Genomic DNA, 20,579 nt, shown 5'->3' with positions numbered 1-20,579 from the left:
TGCGCAACATCACATGGTCTTGCTTTTTTTTTAGTGGAATTAACATAATAATGTTGATGCTAAAAGAATCGATTTTGTCCATTAATTTTTTTTTTTTTAAAAAGGAATTACTTCTGAAAATGTTCCAAAATCCAAATAATGGGGCACATTACACGCTGCCGAGTTGTAAGCCCAAGTTGAGATGCGGGCTTCAGAAAAAACAGTTGAAACCAAGATCAAGCAGATGTGCATGCTTCGACCGAGGCTTCAGAATACTGGGCTGTGTAAAAGTACAAACAGTTGACAAACAAGCCTAATTTGATATGCGAGCTTCACAATAGTCGAACACCAAACAAGAAAAAGAACAGATGAGAATTTGTGTTTGCAAGTTGCAACTACTTCGTTCAACCTCCCAAAATCAAAATCAAAATCAGCAAACCACTCTTCCGACTTGCCCTTTGCTTTGTGCCTGATTTCTTCCATTCGATTACTGTTTACTTCCGTCATCGGGGCGCACAACATAATTTGTAAGAAAATGGCAGGCCTAATATACCAGCTATTCGCGTCATCCACGCTTCTCTCTCTCGGTCTCTACCACCTCATCTGCACCACCCGTAACTTCCTCAAATTCCCACAGTCCTACTCCGCCAAGCCTTTCCACCCTTTTCCCTTCTCTTCCAATCTCCGCCTCAAACACCTTCCTTTCTATTTTCTCATTCTCTGCCTTTTCATCGCCTTTCTTCACCAATCCTTCACCTCCTTCGACCCTGATCCTCTCCTCAAGGGCCGCACCCCTGTCCACCGCTTCACCACCCTTCACTCCGCCGCCGTCTTGTTTCTCTTCTTCATCCTTTCTCTTTCCCTTCTCCTCTCGGAATCCTCTTCCCTCCTTCCCCTCCCCACTGATCTCTTCTTCGCCTTTGCCTCTGCTTTTTTCTTTCTCCAGTATTCTGTCTCCACCGCTGCTGCATCGGTCCAGACATCTGATCTCCAAGCCAAATGCGATTCGTTGTCGGCCCGCATCTCCTCTTTGGCTTCCTTGATGTGTCTGATTCTGGCTTGCTACCCGAAGCTTTTTGTAGCGGAGGCGGCTTTGGGGGCGGCGCTATGCTTGCAGGGGCTGTGGGAGCTGCAGACAGGGCTTTCCCTCTACGTAGAGGCGTTTATACCAGAAGGGTGCCATAAATTGCTGGATGTTGTGAGCGGAGTGGAGGGGTCCACCAAGTGTGACCTTGACGAGTCCAGGCTGAGGGCTGTGGCCATTCTGGATCTGGTGTTTGTGGTTCATGTCATGCTTGTGGTTATCATTGTGATGCTCACTTACGCCGTTGTTTCTAAGGCTGTTGGAATTAGGAGACTGGGCTCCTACGAGGCCTTGCCTACCAATTCTGCTGATTCTAATCATATTCAGATGAAGACTTTAACAGGCACCCAAGCCTAAGCCTAACGCTAATCCTTTTTCTTTTGTTTTTTCTTTCTTCCTCTGGGCTCTTCTTTTTTTTTTTTTAATCTGTCACTTGGATTTACGTGGCATTCATTTTAAGAATATCAAAGTTTTTATCTTCATTGGACACTCTGTAACTTGTTGCTACATTACGAATTTTGTGTAAACAAGTTGTTTCCTTCTTTCTCTACTTTATGAGCTTACTGGCAGATTATTATCTTCAATTCATTTCTTAGTCTCTCTGTTGTTAAATTCTCCATTCAGTTATGGTGGTCTGGCAAATACAGAAGCTCTTTATCCGTTGAACTTTGGTCATTGGGTCCAAAATATTGAGTTTACTACTTTTGTGAGAAAGTCTATTGGTTGAATGGAAATTAAATCAGTCTAATATGTTTGATTGCATACAGAGCTTGCTGAAAGTAGGAAACTTCTTACTCTTTTTTTCGTTTTACATTCATTTTGTATTTCTGATTATCACTAAAGTAATAGAGCATCATTTCTGAGATTACAGTTTCAAACATGGCATCTTACAATGACTGACCCCAGAAGTGAAGTTCTTTTGATGCTTCGTCAACTTTTTCCCGCCTGGTATTAGGGTGGTCGGGGAGTGGTGTAATTGAGAGGCTGATCGTGCATTCTTGAAACAATGGTAACAATGGCTAAAAGTCATTCTCTCTTTATGTTAGGGCCATTTTGTGATTTATTATGTTTAACTATTTGGGCTTCCCGTGCTTTTGTGAGGTTGCCTATGCTTTTAAACATAGCACCAGCAGAAAGACTGAGTTTTAATAAGGAAAAAAAATTGGGTGCTGATGGCAGGAGTTATGTAGCATGAGATTTATGCATATATATAACTGGAAATAATTTTTTAGTATTTTTTTATGAGATTTGGTAAATAGAATCCGTGCCTGCTTATAGAGAACAGGGGAAGTAGAGTTCTAGGATTGGTGACTGGGTTTATATCCAAGGTTGAGTTATCATCTGTGGAAAAATGTTTGGAATTTGGAAATGCATGAAGAGTTTTAAGAAGTAGCTCAACACATCAAATTTTGGCTTGTTTAAATTTCTAATTGTTCTTTATCTTTCAATCACATGTTCTCAGTGTTTTTGCAGTTATGCTTGTGAATCTCACTGGCTGTATGTCTTTTGCTTTGTATGTCTTCCTCAATTTGGTCGAAATTATAATGAAAGTAATGAATTTACTTATAACAGCAGATTGTGATTATCTGTCTTTATATGCGTCGCTCTTTATTTCTGATACTGTTAATTATTTTCTTTTTACAATATTATTGTTAATTATGTTTTAGTTCAAGTAGCATTTATCAGGAATGATTTCCTCTTTTGCATGTTACTCGAGGCTGTTCTCGACATCAATCCTTGATCATTTCAATGCATAAGAGATTGCGGTGCTATAATACACCTGTGATATAAAAACTGCTTCGAAGATTTTCCAAGTGAAGACCGGAGGTTTTTTTTTTTTTTCTAAAATTTCTGCCGGGTGCCACAGTGACAATTAGCTTGTGCTTGAATCATAGATGTATGCTAGCGCTCATAGAATGAAACGTATGAATTATTCTTTGTCATTGGATGTCAAACATTACTTATAGCTTGTTAACTTAGATATTTATTTTAGTATAATTTGAGTCAATATATCACTGTAATCTTATGCCAACAGCTTGTTAAGGAAAAAGGAAAACGAAGGAAAGAATAGAAGAGGCAGAGGAGGAGTATCTTTCCTTGGTGCCATAAGAGTAATCGATCAGATTAATGTTGATTTGAAGTGCTCCCGTGCGGGAGAATATAATAACAAGTTCTAAATCATGAAGAGGGCGAGGTTGTCTATTTCATTTCAGCTCCTGTTTGTGATAGGATGACATGATATGAAGGAGGGGTGTTGTTTCCTACAAGCGTCAATCATAGCTTCTGTTGGCTTCTTATCTCATTTGTAACCTCACAAGCTCACTATTGACCATTCACTAAGAACAAGAGATTCAGACTGAAGCTTTCTGAACAATTTCTCACGTTAGATAAAACAATTCCTTTCAGTTGAATAGGGGAAAAAACAGGACTTTGGATTTCGTTGGCACGATGAAAACTGTAAGGTAGGGTACTTGGCAGCAATTAACAAAATTTCATCCAGTTTCCACTAGTTTGTTGTGAAATATTTGTGGAATTCACGTGTATAAGGAGGGACTTTCCGTGGCTTTTTAATTTGCGTGAATCTTTCTTGCGCCAATATAAACGCTTCGAGGGCATAAACAACCCTTTCCTTACCATGGAAATTGGGAGGCAGAAAGGGTCCGTGGAAGGGTTAAACAGAAGGACCCAATATGGAGCGTGGTGTTGTTGAAGAGCTGTTTTAATTTAGGGACTCGATATCTTCCATGCTTTCTCTCCTTCATAGGCTTGTCTCTCGTCTGTTGTACAAGAGATCAAAGAGAAAATAAGGATGCCTATGGTGAGAGAGTTTGGTTCTCTTCTCTATTTTCGTATTAAGTCGGCTCAACTCTCTGCTATACCTTGACTACCAGCAGGACTCAGGTAAGCTGTTGAGCCTTGGTTCCAAACCCGACTGTATTTAACGCAGGTTTAAGGAAAAAAAAGAAAGAAAGAGAAAAATGACAGATCATCTGGATTCTTTCTGACTGAAGGGCTATTGCATAATTAGCCTCAATGATGGCCTTTCTGTTGGTATGTCTAAATAAACATGAAATGCCCAAATTTGAATTTTGACTTACAGCTAAACATAGAATGCCCAAATTTCATAATTTGCCTCGGCCCTCTGGTTCAGAAGTCCTGCAAGGCCGGTGTAGCTCTTCCAAAACTCGGGTCTTCGACCTTAAAAGACTAACCAGCAAAAGGAAAAATGATACTCTGAACTAAAAGTTTTCTAACTTTTGAAAGGAATTAAGAGTTACTAAATTTCGAATCTATATGGGACTAAGCAAACTGGTTGTGGGCTTATTGGAGTCGACGCCAAAGATGTTGACAGCATGACGTCTTTCTTCTTTTCTTTTTTTCAATAACGAGACGTTTTATTTTATCCTTGGATCCAAGCTCTGTTGGGATATACAGGATTCATCTCAGGTAACTTCTGGGGACTGTATATGTAAGTTGCAGACATATTTAGATTTTTCTGCTCTATTGGATTGCATCTTTTGGGTGTTTTTGATGTTGGGAAGTTTCGTAAGGATTAAGACTTTTCTGCTAAATGCACTTTAGTTACGTTCAGAGTTGCCACTTGTTTTCAGTTAGGCCTGAAACCTTCATCAACCTAGTAATTTAAAGGTTTGTCCGAAGTTTGTCAAAAAAATTTTCATGGAATCCAGCTTCATAGAAATTAAAGTAATTTCCTGTAAGGATCTGAAAGCATTCAACTTCTTCCAGAAACTCTCAGTCTATGCCCTAGTTTCTTTCGCCACTGAGGATGACAAGAAAGTGATTCAGAAGCAGCAGCAGAGGACACCGACTGACAGAGAAGGGAATGGAAATCCCGAGTGGAACCACACAATAAGGTTTGAAGTGAGCAAGACCTTGTTTCAGGATTGCGATAACGTCTTTATTCACTTTGAGCTGCGCCATGAAGGAGTCATGTTTGGAGACAAAACTATTGGAGTAGTTCATGTGCTATTCAAGGATCTGATCCAAGAGTCTAATGGAGTTGTTAGATTTGTGACTTACGAGGTCCGGACTACGGATGGCAAATCCAATGGAGTATTGAATTTCTCTTTTATGGTAAGTGGAAACAATCAAGGTTTACGGACGGACTCCCCAGCGAGCCAGATAGCTGGCTATCCAGTATTTCATCATCATCATTCTCCTGAAACTCAATTTTGTTTATCAGAAGTTCATAGCGAATCGCCAAAAGTCCACTATCCATCTCTAGAATTAGAAAATATGTTCCAGGGACCTCAGCTTCACACTTCATCATCTGGAACTCAAGATCCGTTCCAAGAAACTTATTGTCTGCCACAAACTGCTTACTATCAGCTCTCGCCACCGCCACCGCCACCGCCACCGCCACCTCCCCCTCCCCCTGCACCCATGGCACATGGCCCTTGTTACCACCCTCCTCCTCCAGGGCCCAATCCTTGGGGCCCCAGCCCTTATTTGGGTGCTCATGGTTACAGCACACATGGGTCCCAGATGGGCTCGGCTAACCTACCCTTCGAGATGTGGCCAAGCGGTTGGCAAGCTGGGGGAAACCACTCGTCATCCTGTGGGAATGGCGGGTGAGGTCTCCTTTAGGAGATTCTAGAATATGTTTGAACTTTGAATTGCTATCACTGAGCTGTTAATGTTTTTTTCTTTTTTCCTGATGGAAAAGAAAATATGTATTTTCTTATTAAAAAATATAGCCTCACTGCTCAGAAAATATTATTATATATGTATTTCTAGTTCATACACTTTAGAACCATTGAAAACAAGTTGATTTTAGTCGACGCTATATATTATTTATAATTAAAGCAGAAAAAGCTCTTGTCCAAGTTGTGCAATTTGTAAATTAAATAAAAAAAAGATTGTGCAATTTGAAGGAATTTGATATTGCACCCACCACATATTTTTATTTCATAATCTGCTGAGTGCTATGCAAGCCTGAGGAAAAATTACTAATTAATATTATATTATATTCCTTCTGTTTCATTTGTTTCATTTTTTATGTCAAAATTATGTTTTTTTAATATCTAAAATTTTTACTGTTTATATTTTAAAATTATGCTTAAGATTTTTGTAATTTTTTGATATAAAAAAAATATATAGCAGGAGATGAAAGCTGAGCCCTGATCTTGTAATCATTTCTCATGCATTTCTTTCAAGAATAACAATTGCACTGCTTTCGGAATCTGTTGCTTCTGAGGTACTAACATTTGATGAAGGAAATCAATTGTGATTAATGCATGGTTGTGGCGTTGAAACCCGAAGATTGATAAACAATTAAATTTGTGAGCAATGTTGTAATCTTCAATGGAACCTTAAAGTGCGGTAAGGAAGGTTCAAATCTTCCTCACTGTGTTGTTTCTCATCTCTCGATACACAAATTAAAAAAAATACAGACTTTAGAAATTTTATCTTTTTTAGCAGGGTTAATTCACCAAAACAAACCCATTTTTTATTAAAAAAGACCGAAGGTTATTAATGTTGGAAAATCAACGTACATGTATAATACTTATACATAAAAAAGTAAGTTTAAAAGAAGAATAAGAATACATAAATATATTTGATTCGATTTAATCCAAAATAATCTACTTTAAATCTAATCCATTAATAAATAAATTTTTACAAATATGAGATTTTTAAAATAAGAAAAATCATCAAAAATTCTTTATTCAAAACTTAACTCAAAATTTAATTACATAATTTTAATAGCCTATTTACTTAGCTATTTTTTTTATGTCTAATTATCCGATATTACCAAACTAAAACCAAAATATTTTATTTATAAAAGTGAAATCTCTTATATTTTTACTGAACTTTCTGTGTGGGATACAAGATAAATTCTCAACTTTTATAACTTTACTCAACTTTTGATATGAAATTAAGAGATTTAAAGCAAATCTCAACAAATTCTCCATTGACTTAAATCTTCAAACACTTTAATAGTATTTGCAAAGCTAACATGCTTACCCTTCTTATTTTCCTTCGTCATAGAAATCTCAATAATTAAGCTTCTATCAAGCATGTACAAGTGATTTTTGATTTTATTCTCTTATAGAATCATACTATCATTCTTGTACACTTTACACCAATTATTTCATCCATAGTATGTATATCCACAAGAAGCTAACTCACCCAAAACAATCAAATTGTATCTATAACTTGGTATATACTTTACATGATGAAATGTCTAAACAAAACCATTATGAGATCTCAGAGGAACGCTCTCAATGCCTTGAATTTGTACCTTTTCATTGTTGGCAACCATAATATTCTCATACTTTTAATTTCTTATAATTTTATAAAACAACTCCTATCATTGCAGACATAGATTGTAACGATTGAATCCAAAAGCTAACATTTATCACCTTTCAAATTCAGAGTTTCATCCACATAAGTCATCAAAAGGACTTCATTATCATCATATATAACAACAACATTATTACTCTTTTTTTCATCCGATTTTTTCTCATCATTCACCCTTTTAAAAGTAGTCACATCTCTTTTCAACTTCTTGACATGTTTTTTATCACCATAATAATAACATTCTACATCATTGTAATTTCTGTCTTTTGATTTGGAGCTCCTTTTTAATCCATCAACCTTCTCTTGAGTTCTTTCTTGATCTCTTGATCCATTAACTTCTATTGAGTCCTCTCTCGATCATAACCACAGTTAGTATACTCTTTCTAAGTGATGAGTTTTGTATTCTCATAAACTTATCGTTCTCACATAATCGAGTAATCACATCATCTAATTTCAAAATAGACATACCTACTAACAAAATCTAAACTAGAAGTCTATAGAACTTAGGCAAATATGACAACAAAATTAAAGCATTTTCTTCATCTTTTAACTTATCAATAGAAATAGTCAACAATTAGAAACTAACCTATTAAACTCATTTAAGTGATTATGAAAACTCGTACTTTTTTTCATTTTTAAAGAATATAGATCCATTGTTAAACATAATTTGTTAGTCAATGACTTCAATGCATAAATAACCTCAAGCTTATTTTATAAACTCTTCGAAGTACTTTCAGTCAATATACTGTACTTTACTTTTGAAACTAGTGCCAATCTATTAGTACTAATAGCTTTCTTTTGAATTCTATTTTAATTACTATAAGATATTTCCCTTAGACTTACTACTTTTTAATGCCTAATCTAACCTTTATTGTACTAACAGATCTTGAATCGTACTTTATCATAACATAAAATTATCTTTTCTATCAAATAAAAGAATCTTAAACTTGAGCATAAGCATATTAGACATACTTTTTTTAGATATTTGAAAATACTTGCACTGTCTTCACGATTTTCTGGGCTTGTTTCTCCTATTTCCACATCTCAAAATTCGCTTTGATACCACTTGTTGAAAAACCAACACAAACGCGCAGCATCCATTCACAAAATAGTAAGCTCAAAATAAGAATAAAAATACACATATATATTTGTTTCGGTCCAACCTAAATCGCCTATTCCAAACCTAATCCACTTACAAATAAATCTTTACAACTAACACTCCTTACATTTATACAAAAAATTTTTTTCAAAGATCTTTTAAAAAATCTTTAGATGTTTAACGAAAAGAAACACCCTAATGTTATAACTTTGATAAAAAAATTTTATAATTTTATAAGAAAAGGGTAAAAAAGAGTGCGACATTTTTTATTGGCCTAAATATCTATACTGGCACACATAAAATTCTTGGATCTTTATGGATGACTAATAAGAATGTAGAATTGTCATAAGAATTCATGGATTTCATCATAATCACTAGACAAGTGATACACACTTATTGAGAACATTGTTTAATAAATAATATGTATGTTTGTTTATGGAACTTGTTTATGTGTTTAGCATGCTATGAGAGACTTGTGTATGTGAATTCAATTATTGTATGTTATTAATTGAAAAGTAACCTTAAAGTTAGTGAGAGTACTAAGGTATTAATTAATAAGTTACTTCAGAATAATAAATTTTGCATAATGAAATTTTGATTGTGAATAAGTCTTTATAATGGCATTCATAAAATTCTTGGATCTCTGTGGATGGCTAATAAGAATACGAAACTGTCATAAGAATTTATGGATTCCATCCTAATCACTAGACAAGTGAGGCACACTTATTGATAACATAGTTTAATAAATAATACGTATGTTTATTGATGGAACTTGTTTATGTGTTTAACATGCTATGTGAGACTTGTCTATATGAATTCAGTTATTGTATGTTATTAATTGAAAGTAACCTTATAGTTAGTGGGAGTTCTAAGGTATTAATTAATAAGTTATTTTAGAATAATAAATTTTATACAATGAAATAGAATAAGTGATAATTAAACACATTAAAAATAAAAATTTGATTGTAAACATATTGACTTATTGGTTTCATTTTTATGTGAATAATTGTCATTACTTTATTTATGATTATGGCAAAATAGATGTGTGTAACACTAGGCATTAATTAGTGCATGGGTCTCTCAATATTGAATTATCCTTTAATAAGATTTTTGTATTTAAGTATATGATTACTGAATGTGGATAATTATGAAATTTGAAATATGAAAATCGAGTATATGTTAAAATAACAAAAGGTTTTTAAAATTCTAAGCATTGTCTTAGTTGAGCTTTAGTATAGAAATATGTCCTAACATAAAAGAGACTAAGGGCTTGTGAAGCCTAGATAAAGAAAACTTCATTACTCACATTACATTGCTAAGCTATATGGAGAATGATATTATGCGTGAATTAAGCTAGCATGATATTGCTAAAAAATATGTGAAGTGCCTTGATAACAAAATTTGTTTGAAAAAATGTTTATCACACTCTAAAAAATGAACAAGAGGTTTAAGTTGTAATTCAATCATTGCCATATAATTGAAAGCACATGAAAGTGCACCTGACCCACAATGTGAGTTTAAAGACTCTTAATGATAATTCTCGTCATCTTTAATTAAAAAAATATTGTATAAGAATCATCTAAACCTAGTACTAATATGTATATAGCATATACATGTTCAAAGGAAGCTATAGGCTTCAAGCGCAGGCCATATAATGGGAACAAGGAAAAAATCCTAAAAGATAAAAAAATAGTCAAAGTCGCAAAAAGAATGATCCCAAGGCTCGATCTAAGAATAACAAAACTAAAGTTAAGTGCATTAACTATGGTAATGAGAGTTATTTTACTTGTGAATGTAATAAGACAAAAAATACTTAAGGGCCACAAACCATATAACGTGAAACATGAGCAAAATATATTTACGTAGAAAACAATCAAAGGATTAAAATAAAGGGCATTGACGCCTACAAGTTAAGTGTGTATGGTGAAAAAACTCTCATTCTACATAATGTCTTGTTTGCTCTTGATATTTAAAAGAATTTAGTTTTTGTCACTATTCTTCATTATCTAAGATTTGTTATGAATTTTAATAACATTGATATGATTTTATTTTAAAAAATAAATCAGAATGGATTTGGAGGTTTGTTAAATAATTTTTTTATGCTAATATTAATGTGAATGTGTGGCATGCTAGATTTGGTCATATGGGTTAACAAATAATGGATAGATTCACAAAAGAAAGATTACAAAGCCCTACATAATAAGGTTAATCGATCATTATGTGTAAACTATCTATCATGGAAACTAACAAAAAAACCATTTGATAAAGAAACAAGATTTGAAGTTTCATTGCAATTGATACATTCCGACATATTTGTCCCAATATATGTAAGAGCACATAGTGAATGTCAATATTTCATCACATATATTGATGATAATATACGTTTTTGGCCATATAAAAATAAGATATGGTATTCAACCATATAGAAAAATAATATGAAATAGATGAAATGTGGATTTTCCATTTTTCATTCACATACATTAATGAGAAACAAGAGAAGGATGAATATGTTCATCCAAATTAAGTATGAGAAAAGTCCACTACATGTGAGGCTATGTGAGAAGTCACAAAGAGAACAAGAAAGGAAAAGAGATATCGGTATAAAGAAGAAAATTCTTCGAAAAATCTCATGCTTTGGTGTTTAAAGACTTACGTTGTGAATAGTAGATAATGGATAATGGATAATTTTTGAATGCGTAATCATGTTCCTGACTAGTTAATCAAGTCGGCATTGTTTTCGCAACACTTATGCAACAACGCTTTCGTTGTGCCTTCGTAAATCAAGTAAGTTTTTTGTATTATTTGTGATATATGATCATGTTTAATATATTATTAAAATATCTTTTACATATATATAAATATATATTTAATAAATAATAAAATATATTCTCTTATATATCTAGAGAAGGGTCGGGGTAAAACATTTCAAATCCAATCCTGACTTGACCTAAAATTGTTCAAAGATGTAAAACTTAATTAAATTCTTATTTTTTAAAAAATCATATTGATTGGATAGTAGCAAACTGAAACTTATTGGATATAAGTTGTTTTGTCATCCTTATATTTATTAAGCTTTTCTTTACAAAATTTATTTAATAAAAAATTTTAAAAAATAAAAAAATGATTAAAAAAAAGCAAAATAAGGTGACCCATAAATTTATTAAATTAAAATATTAAATAATATTTTAAATAAAATACATATATAAATATAAAATTAATTAAATAGTAAAATATTATATACATATATACTAGGACCTGCATAACACAAAAAATCTTACTTTTATTCGAGCTCGATTTAAAAAAAAAAAACTCAACCTAATTATTCCAAATTAAAATAACGTGCATTAATTAGATTAAGTGAATCAAAACCCATGAGATACGAGTTATTTTTTTTATCTCTATTTCAATTAAAATTTTTATTACAAAATTTATTTAATAAGAAAAGTTTAAAAAATTTTAAAAACCTAAAAAATCAAAATCTTTAAAAATTAAAAAAAAAAAGAAAAAAAAAGAGGGATGTGCTATGTAAACACCTGAGACGGGACAAAACAACTTAAATCTGTCTCTAATTCAACCTCATTTTCAAAAAAAAAAAACCTTAACCTAATCTTGATTTCTTTTAGAAAAACGCACATACGTTGGATCGATATGAATTAAAATCAATCGAATACAAATTATTTTATCATCCTTATTTTCATTGATTTTTTTTTACAAAATTTATTTTATAAAAAAATAAAATTTTAAAAACTAAATAAAAAATAACAAAAATTTTAAAAAGTAAAGTTTTGAAGGAAGGAAGGGGTGCCACATGGCACATGGACACCCTTACCTTGTTCTATTCTCTATAAAATTAATTATATAAACTATAACTACATTGCGCTTCGTTGTGTAAATATATTTTATTCTTAAGTTATTTTTTAAACATAAGAGAAATACATTTTTATATCAAATTTTAATGGATAATAACATGTAAACAAATATAAGTGTATTTTATTTTTAATATAAATTATAGCTTAATTATATATAAATGTAATTTTTCTTAAAGTAAGGTATTAAATAATATCTTTATTAATATAATACATATAAATATAAATTAAATAAATAATAAAATATATTATTATATATATATCTCTTGAGGAGAGTTAGGACAAAACATCCTAAATACGATCTCGGTTTGATTCAAATTATTCAAATAGGTAAAACTTAACACAATTCTTATTTTAGAAAAAAACTACATCGATTGACTAGCGACGAATCGAAATTTATCGAATATATGTTATTTTATTTTCCCTACATCCATCGATTTTTTTAAAAAAATTTATTTAATAAATAAAAATTTAAAAAATAACAAAAAAAATCGAATAAGATGTCACGTAAATTTATTAAATTAAGATATTAAATAATATATATTTTTAATAATATATAAATATAAAATTAAATAAATAATAATATATATTTTTATATATACTAAGGCCAAGGCATATCATTAAAAAGCTTACTATGCTCTGAACTTGATTTAAGAAAAATTTAACTCAATTATTTTGAAATAAAAAAAAATGCTCTAATTGGATTGTGGTTAATCAAAACGTATTAGATATAGGTTATTTTATCATATTTATTTCAATTAACTTTTTATTATAAAATTTATTGTAAAAAAAGTTTTTAAGAAAAAAGAAAAAAATAGTTAAAAAAGCTTTAAAAAATTAAAAATGTGCCACGTGAACACTTGAGACATGACAAAATACTTTAAATTCATTTTCCATCCGATCTTGTTTTCAAAAAAAAAATAAAATCGATCCAATCTTGATTTTAAAAAAATATATTTATGTTAAATCGGCACAAATTAAAATTAATCGAATATATATTATTTTATTATCCTTAACTTTATTAATTTAGTGAAAAAAATTTATTTAATAAAAAAATAAAAAATAAGTTAAAAAAATAAAAAATAAATTTAATAAAAATACAAAAATAGTATTATTGATATTTCATCATATTTTCTACAAAAGGCAATAGCATGACATAAAAAAAATTAAATAAAACAAAAGAAAAGAGCAATACTGAATTAGCATCTAGGCAAGCTATTCTTTCTCAACTCTCTTCAGCCTGTGCTTTTGTTGTGATGTGGTTTCGAATTAATCCAGTATCAAGTTCAAGCTCCAATTGATTTAAAAATTTGAGGCTTGAAGTGCGATCCAAATTTAATTAAGTTTATTTATTATATGTAAATTTAATTTATAATAATTTAAACAATTTAAGGTTGATTGATTAAATTTCTGAATCTTTTAAATTAAAATTTTAAAATTTTAAAATTATTTTAAATTATTATTTAAATAATTTGAACTCATTACAGAAACAATTTTAGGCTAAATTTGATTAGATAATAAACGAAACAAATTTAAATATTTATCAAATTAAATTTAGGTTACTTCCGAATAACTTAAAATTTTTTTTGGTAAGCACTAAAGTTAAAAGCAGAAGTCAAGTAGTCTATGGTTGTTTTTGTCATTAGAACAAGAATTAGGACACCCTCACAATCCACAAATCCACGATCAATAAATTAAGTTAAATCCTAAATTAAATTCCATATATACAAGTACGACTAGTAATATTTAAAGAACCGCTTTACGTCACTGCGCACAGTAAGAAATCTTATATATATATATATATATATAATTTGATAATATTTTTTTCATCTCAAATTGTTTGATGTTATTGATTTTCATAAAAATTTTTAAAAAATTAATTTTAATGTATTTAATATAAAATTTTAAATTTTTTAATAGAATTAAAATTTAATAATTTTTAATATAAAAAATAAAAATTTTAAATGTTAGAAAAACATAATTTTGAGATATTAAAAAATAAAACGTAAAAAATATATTCTACGATGTAAATACTGACAATGTTCGAGAGTAAGAGTAGCCTGCATGAAAAAATAAAAAATTAATCTTGACGTGTGCTTTTGCCTTTTGGGCAATGTAGCAACGGACTAATTAAGGGGGTGGGCAAAAGCCCATGATTGAGCAACAGCTCGTTGTTGTGGTAAGTCCTTAATTGTCCTCGCACCGACGAAAAGCTTCCCAGTTAGCGAATCTTTCGCTTACTTTCTCGGTATAGGTGAAAATCAAACAAATCTTAGAGGAGAAGCCAGCTGCCAGCTCTTCCCCACTAGTGTAACAAAAACAAATTCTATTGGAACCTACCACTTCCTGTCACAACTTTCAGCTGCGAAAGCCACCTAACCATCTTCAAACCTGTGTTATGGAGCCACTTGTCCTTAGCTTTTCACTTTTTACTTTCACTTTACTTTCATGGCTTTTGTTGTCTTTTTCTTTTCCTTAGCATCCACTCTTTCTCTCTCCGGTGCTCTCTGTTTCCTCACAAGCCACAGCAAAATCCAATCAAATTAAAAGCCAAGGCATCGTCCATTAACCATTAATATATAATTCCTTCTTGATCTCCGCTCGGTGCCAAAACACTTCTTTCCTTCTCAACGGTACAATTGCCAGTATACTCCGATTGACTTCCCTGTATCTCGTCCCTTAATTACTTCAGCTATCCCTCCTATCACAGTTTCTCTCACAGCAAGATTAATTTTGTTTTTTGTTTTCAACAGCGTAGTCATCTTAATCATTATTTTCTTTCCAAGGGAAGTCTAGGAATAGTATTTCAGCTTGCGAAAATGAGGAACAAAGCATCAGGATTCTTGAAGCAGATAATAACAGCTTTAACCGCAATGGCCAAGGCCAAAACCCTGGCTTTCAAGAGCAAAACAAAAGCCATAAAGACTCGCCTTGTCATATTTTCCTTGCTTCAAAACAAGAAGCTTTTGATGAGCTCCATCTCCCAGAAGCTGAACGCCTTGATGGGGCAGAATGACAAAAACTACAAAGAATTAGAAGACGATGCTGTTGGTATACTTGGAGATCAGCAAAGCCAAAGCCAAGAAATCTTACTTTACAATAGTAATAATGCTATGTGCAGGCTCCCAAGTGCATGTGCAACACAGACAGAGACGGAGCCGCAGCTGCAGCTGCAACTGCAACTGCAAGCGAAAGGGGAGTATGATGAAGAAGATGAGGAGGAGATGGAAGACAAGTACCCAGATCTCACTCACTCACTTTCCGACTTGGAAGAAATGGAGTTTGAGCATCCAGGCGGGTCAGTGATAGATTTATTGAAGAACTCAAAAGAAGACAAAGGGGAGGAGTTCAGGCTAGAAGACGAGATAGACATAGTAGCTGACTTGTTCATAAGGAGGTTCCATCGTCAAATGAAGATGCAGAAGCAGCAGTCATTGAAGAGACATCAGGAAATGTTGGAAAGGAGCGTCTAGCTATGTATGAGCGTAGGAGTGTGCTTTTAATTTTATACGAGGAGGAAGATCTGACAGCAAAGTTTTTGGTTGCTGTACATGGTTTAGCTAGATTAAGGCCACTGCATCCATCTAGACATATTGAACTCGCCTGCAAAATAGCGGATTGGCGTGGCCTGGCCCCAATGAGAATATAGACAAGTACAACTATATATGAACGTACCATGTCAGCTCTTTGAGTTTTCTCTTTTTAACGAAAAGAAAATCAATGCATTCTGCTTTATAGATTTCGTAGAAATGAATGCAAAAGGATAAATAAGAGTTATTAACATAAATTGTACTACTAAGTAAAGAAAAACATATTTGGCATTTGCTTTAAATTTTTTGGTGCGAAGGGGAACTATCATAGCTGATAAATTAAAAGAGGTTCAATACAGAATACACCCTGCACCATCAGCACTAATCAGGGGCTTAAGAAAGTCGGTGGTACCTGATACATCACGTAAAAGGGTTCACAACATAGAAAATTGCATGGATTCCTAATACCAGCGCATCTGTTGCCTTCCCTAAACACGTGCAAGATCTTCTGACAGCTAAAATCTTGCGACAACTTCCTGCAATCATAAACCAAAGTTTGCAAGAGCAAAACAGGGTTAAGTCTAGATTTACTATTGATCATAGTAATAATAGCAACAGCGTCGAGCTCAATTTCCAGCCTAGTGATATGAAGATGTTTCGCTAGGATAACATCTCTAGGCGCCCATAGTTCAGCTAAAATGTTTGTCCCACACCCAATGAATCTGGATAAGCTTGGATCCATTTTCCTTCATGGTTTCTGATTAAAGCTCCTGCACCTGATCTTCAGGAATTACCCAGCTAGGACCAATCGGTGTTCAGTTTAAACCATCTCTCAGCAGGCGGTTCCATTTGATAGGCATAGTACGGTATGAGTATGCCTATGGACATCCCAGTTCATGGCAAAGAATTCCAGTGCTTTCTCCACTGCCTTACGAACGACATCAATATTGGTTCCATTACCCTTAAAGACTAAGGTTTTTTCAAGCCAAATCTCCCACAATAGATGCGTAAATAATAGACCCCAAGGGATGCCATGGTGACTTGAGCGATGATTTGTTTGTGGCGTTCTTTTTTATCCAGTCCTTGAGTGTCCTATTGGGCGGCCATTGAATAACACCAGTCTGTTCCACCCAAATCTGCTTTGTCCATGGGCAGTCCATGAAGAGGCGGTCCATGCTTTCAGGTTCTTAGTTACTAAAGACACATATTTTGGAGGTTCAATCCCCTCCGGACTACGCACTCTTTAGTGTGAAGAATTCCATGCATGCATTCGCAAAGGAAATACTGGAGTTTGAGAAGGATTTTTGGTTTCCAAATCCATTCCCATCCCGAATCATAAGCTGATTTAATAGTGAAGTGGCCACTATAGGATGCAGTCCAGTAGACTACATCTTGTCACAGCCCAAAAATCTGTGTAGGCACTGTCCGTATAGAATCCATAACACCAGTGGGCAGAAAAAAGGATATTGGGACATCTCCTTGAAGGTGGAAGGTAGTGAGGGCATCACTCGGCTCGCTTTCATCCCTCCGCGAAAAGGCCCCTGAATTTTCTCTAGTGGTCTCTGACCCAACCCATTTGTCATACCAGAACTTGGCATTTGAACCATCCCGGATAATCCATCTCAACCATTTCTCAAGAATAGAACCCGACCATCGCATTGCTTTCCATGTCACTGAGGTTCAACCATGAGAGTTACTAGTAGTTGTCCGGATCAGGTATTTCGCATGAAAGGTTTTTATCTATAATGCCTCCCTTTGATAAACAATCGTCAGTTTAATTTGGTTAATTGGGCTTGGTTTAGCTGGTTTCCATTAATCCCAAACCATCATTCTCATGTTCTTTGTAACCTCCGTCCAATTCAAAAGGTGGATTTTATGCTTTTGCTCAGTATTAGCCCATAAAGAGCTCCTGTTAATCAGGTCGAGTTCATTACAAATGCTGGTTCGGAGAGCCCGGCATTGCATTTAATAGTAGGTATGATCTCCAAAACAGGCTGGCTTTCTGCCCTTTTAGTTTAGCGCGAACTTTACCCACAATGAACATGAAATCCTATTTACTCACCCTACTCTTATGAACGGGAAAGCCCAAATATCTCCCTAAGTCTTCAGTTTCTCGTATCTGCAAATAGTTAACAATCTCGTGTTTCCTGTTCTGGTTCGTGTTAGGCAAGAAGAAGACTCTTGATTTTTCGAGGCTCACCTTCTGACCTAACTCTTAGCAGAACATATTTAAGACTTCCCCCATTGTTTCTGCTGTTTGCTTGTCCGCCCCAACAAAAAGGATAATATCATCACCAAAGACAATATGGGAGAAAGCCAGGCCATTTTTTGATGCTCTACTTGGGAACCATCTATGATCCTCATACGCTTACTGGATTTGGAGGTTAAGGAACTCTCTATGCACATGATAAACAAGTATGGGGAAAAGGATCCATTGTATCCGAACTGTAGGAGCTCAGCTTCAGTGTTTGAGTCCTATACAAGATCTAAATTCTGTTAATCTAAGTTATACATCGAGGACAAAAAGGAGATAAGAGTCTAAGTTATACATCGAGGACAAAAAGGAGATAAAATAGAAGAGGCAGGCCTGGTAGGGAGGGGCGTTGGGGGATTGAAACTGAATGTTCCAGTAATTTCGAAGAAAAAAGGAGTTACTTCCGATGTCTGCATAGCACTAACTGTACGTGAAATTTCCATCAGCTGTTGCTCAATTTTAGCTTTCCATTTCACCAAATCCTTCAACATTTCCTGTCAAAGAGGAGATTGCAAATTAGTCCTTCACTGAGATAAATGCAGTGGGGAGTACACTCACTTGACATTCACACATCCACAGACAGTTGTCCACATGCACAACTATAGATATTTACATGTATCTATTAGGTTACATAAGCATCTCTTAATATTAAAAAAATAAATTAAATTCTTGTTTGACATCACCTGAAACAGAAGCAATGAATTATCAAGATCTAACTTTGAATTGGCAGTAACAGAAGAATCTTCTGCTAGCGCTGCCAATATTTTTCAGCAAATACATTAAAGAAATTGAAATGGAAATTGCCAAGGCAACGGAAATTGATGCGGACTTAGACTTGGCTTTATGTTTGCAAGTCTGTTGTTTTCTTGAATTCCAAACACTGGCTGTTGAGAGCAAGATTTTAGTAAAGAAATTAAGATCAAAAGAGGCATATATGAAGTTATATTGAACTCTCGATCGATGGAAGTTTTATGGCGCAGAGTATTGCTAGGAAAAGACAGAGGTAGAAATTATTTATATGGGTAAATTTTTGAAGAACTTTACAATAGCGGAACTTTGCAATTGGTCAATTTGAATGATTATGATGACAACTAGTTTAATGCGGAGAAGTGATTCAAACCTTCACTTTTCCTGCAGCTTCCTTGATTTGTTCAATTGTGAAAATGGTGAAGAAGTCAGCAACTTTTACTGCATTGTGACTGCGTATGCAGCAACTACGCTAACAGGTGGAGCCAAGAGCAGATCAGATGCTGGAAGAGAACTTAAAGGGTTGGTAAAGTTCTTTGTAGCATTAAGTTATAATTTGAGACAAACCAAAAACAATGAAGCTTGCTGGAGATTGATGGACTTTCCAATTAATTATAGAGAAACATCTGTCCAAAGGCTTTTGATACATTTACTAGGGAGACAAATTATTGCATTAAACGATAATGATAACCTTTTTGATGCCTTTTAAAGGCTGGGAGTAAAAAGAACAATATTTACAGAATGGACGGAAACAAACAAAAAGTTTGAAAATGCTAGATCTCTTACTTATGCAGAATTTCCAACTAAGTGGGTTTGGCACTATACCAATTAACTATGGTCAGAGAGAAAAAGTGGATAATCTATTGACAGAATATCTTTTGTTCACCATACTGCCAATGAATTATATTAACTTCGTTTACTTTTTAATGTCATAAAAGGTGCAACAAGTTATGAAGATTTAAGAACAATTGATGGAGTTAGATATGATAGTTTCCTACTTACATGTAATGCTTTTGGCTTGCGAGGACATGATAAAGAATGGGAATATGCAATGGTACAAGCTTCTCAATGGGCAACAGCTTAAGAAATGAGACAACTATTCCTAACATTGATAATGTTCTATGAGGTAAGTGATCGATTAAGCTTATTAGAAAACAACCTGAAACTAACGTTTGAGGATATTGAATACCTTCTTCGAAAATCTTTTCAAATGCCTAATTCTCAGGTTCCAGATGATTACCTTAAAGAACAAGTTCTAATTGCTTTAGAGACCCTTTTTAATAGGAATTGTTCCTCATTGGTTGAGTACAGTTTACCAATGCCATCACAATCCTCTATATTAAATTTCAGTGATCGATTAATACTAGAAGAGCTTAGCCATTGTTTGCCTGAACTATAATCAGAGTATGAAGAATTGCTAGGTAACTTAAATGAAGAGCAGTGATATATACATGATGTAGTTATGCAATTAGTAAACAATAATGAAGGAAAAATGTTTTTTGTTTACGGACATGGTGGAACAAGAAAAAGCTATTTATGAAGAACAATTAGTTCGGGTATTCACGCAAAATGTGATATTGTTCTTGTTGTTGTTTCATCAGGTATTGCATTTTTATTGTTATATGGAAGAAGGACAGCCCATTCTAGGTTCACAATTTCTTTGACAAATGATACAACTTCAACCTGTGCTATTAATAAA

The 20,579-nt window shown here is 33.4% G+C and overlaps 3 protein-coding genes across 3 annotated transcripts; all 3 read left to right on the top strand.

Annotated features, from left to right (window-relative positions):
• The first annotated feature begins 314 nt into the window (after positions 1 to 314).
• LOC111299471 (uncharacterized) lies at positions 315 to 1,613 on the top strand. The gene has a single exon (XM_022894677.2). It carries the CDS (start codon positions 515 to 517, stop codon positions 1,418 to 1,420), a length of 906 nt encoding a protein of 301 aa, XP_022750412.2. The 5' UTR covers positions 315 to 514; the 3' UTR covers positions 1,421 to 1,613.
• Positions 1,614 to 3,701: 2,088 nt separating this feature from the next.
• LOC111299470 (uncharacterized) lies at positions 3,702 to 5,949 on the top strand. Its single transcript, XM_022894676.2, has one exon. It carries the CDS (start codon positions 4,742 to 4,744, stop codon positions 5,657 to 5,659), a length of 918 nt encoding a protein of 305 aa, XP_022750411.2. The 5' UTR covers positions 3,702 to 4,741; the 3' UTR covers positions 5,660 to 5,949.
• Positions 5,950 to 14,508: 8,559 nt separating this feature from the next.
• Positions 14,509 to 16,084, top strand: LOC111300462 (uncharacterized). Its single transcript, XM_022896088.2, has one exon. The coding sequence runs from the start codon at positions 15,169 to 15,171 to the stop codon at positions 15,820 to 15,822; it is 654 nt and encodes a 217-aa protein (XP_022751823.1). The 5' UTR covers positions 14,509 to 15,168; the 3' UTR covers positions 15,823 to 16,084.
• Positions 16,085 to 20,579: the final 4,495 nt, after the last annotated feature.

Source organism: Durio zibethinus, chromosome 18, assembly GCF_047325235.1.
Source record: "Durio zibethinus cultivar Kanyao isolate XHJ-2024 chromosome 18, ASM4732523v1, whole genome shotgun sequence".
NCBI lineage: Eukaryota > Viridiplantae > Streptophyta > Magnoliopsida > Malvales > Malvaceae > Durio > Durio zibethinus.
This window is presented reverse-complemented; position numbering and strand designations above follow the sequence as displayed.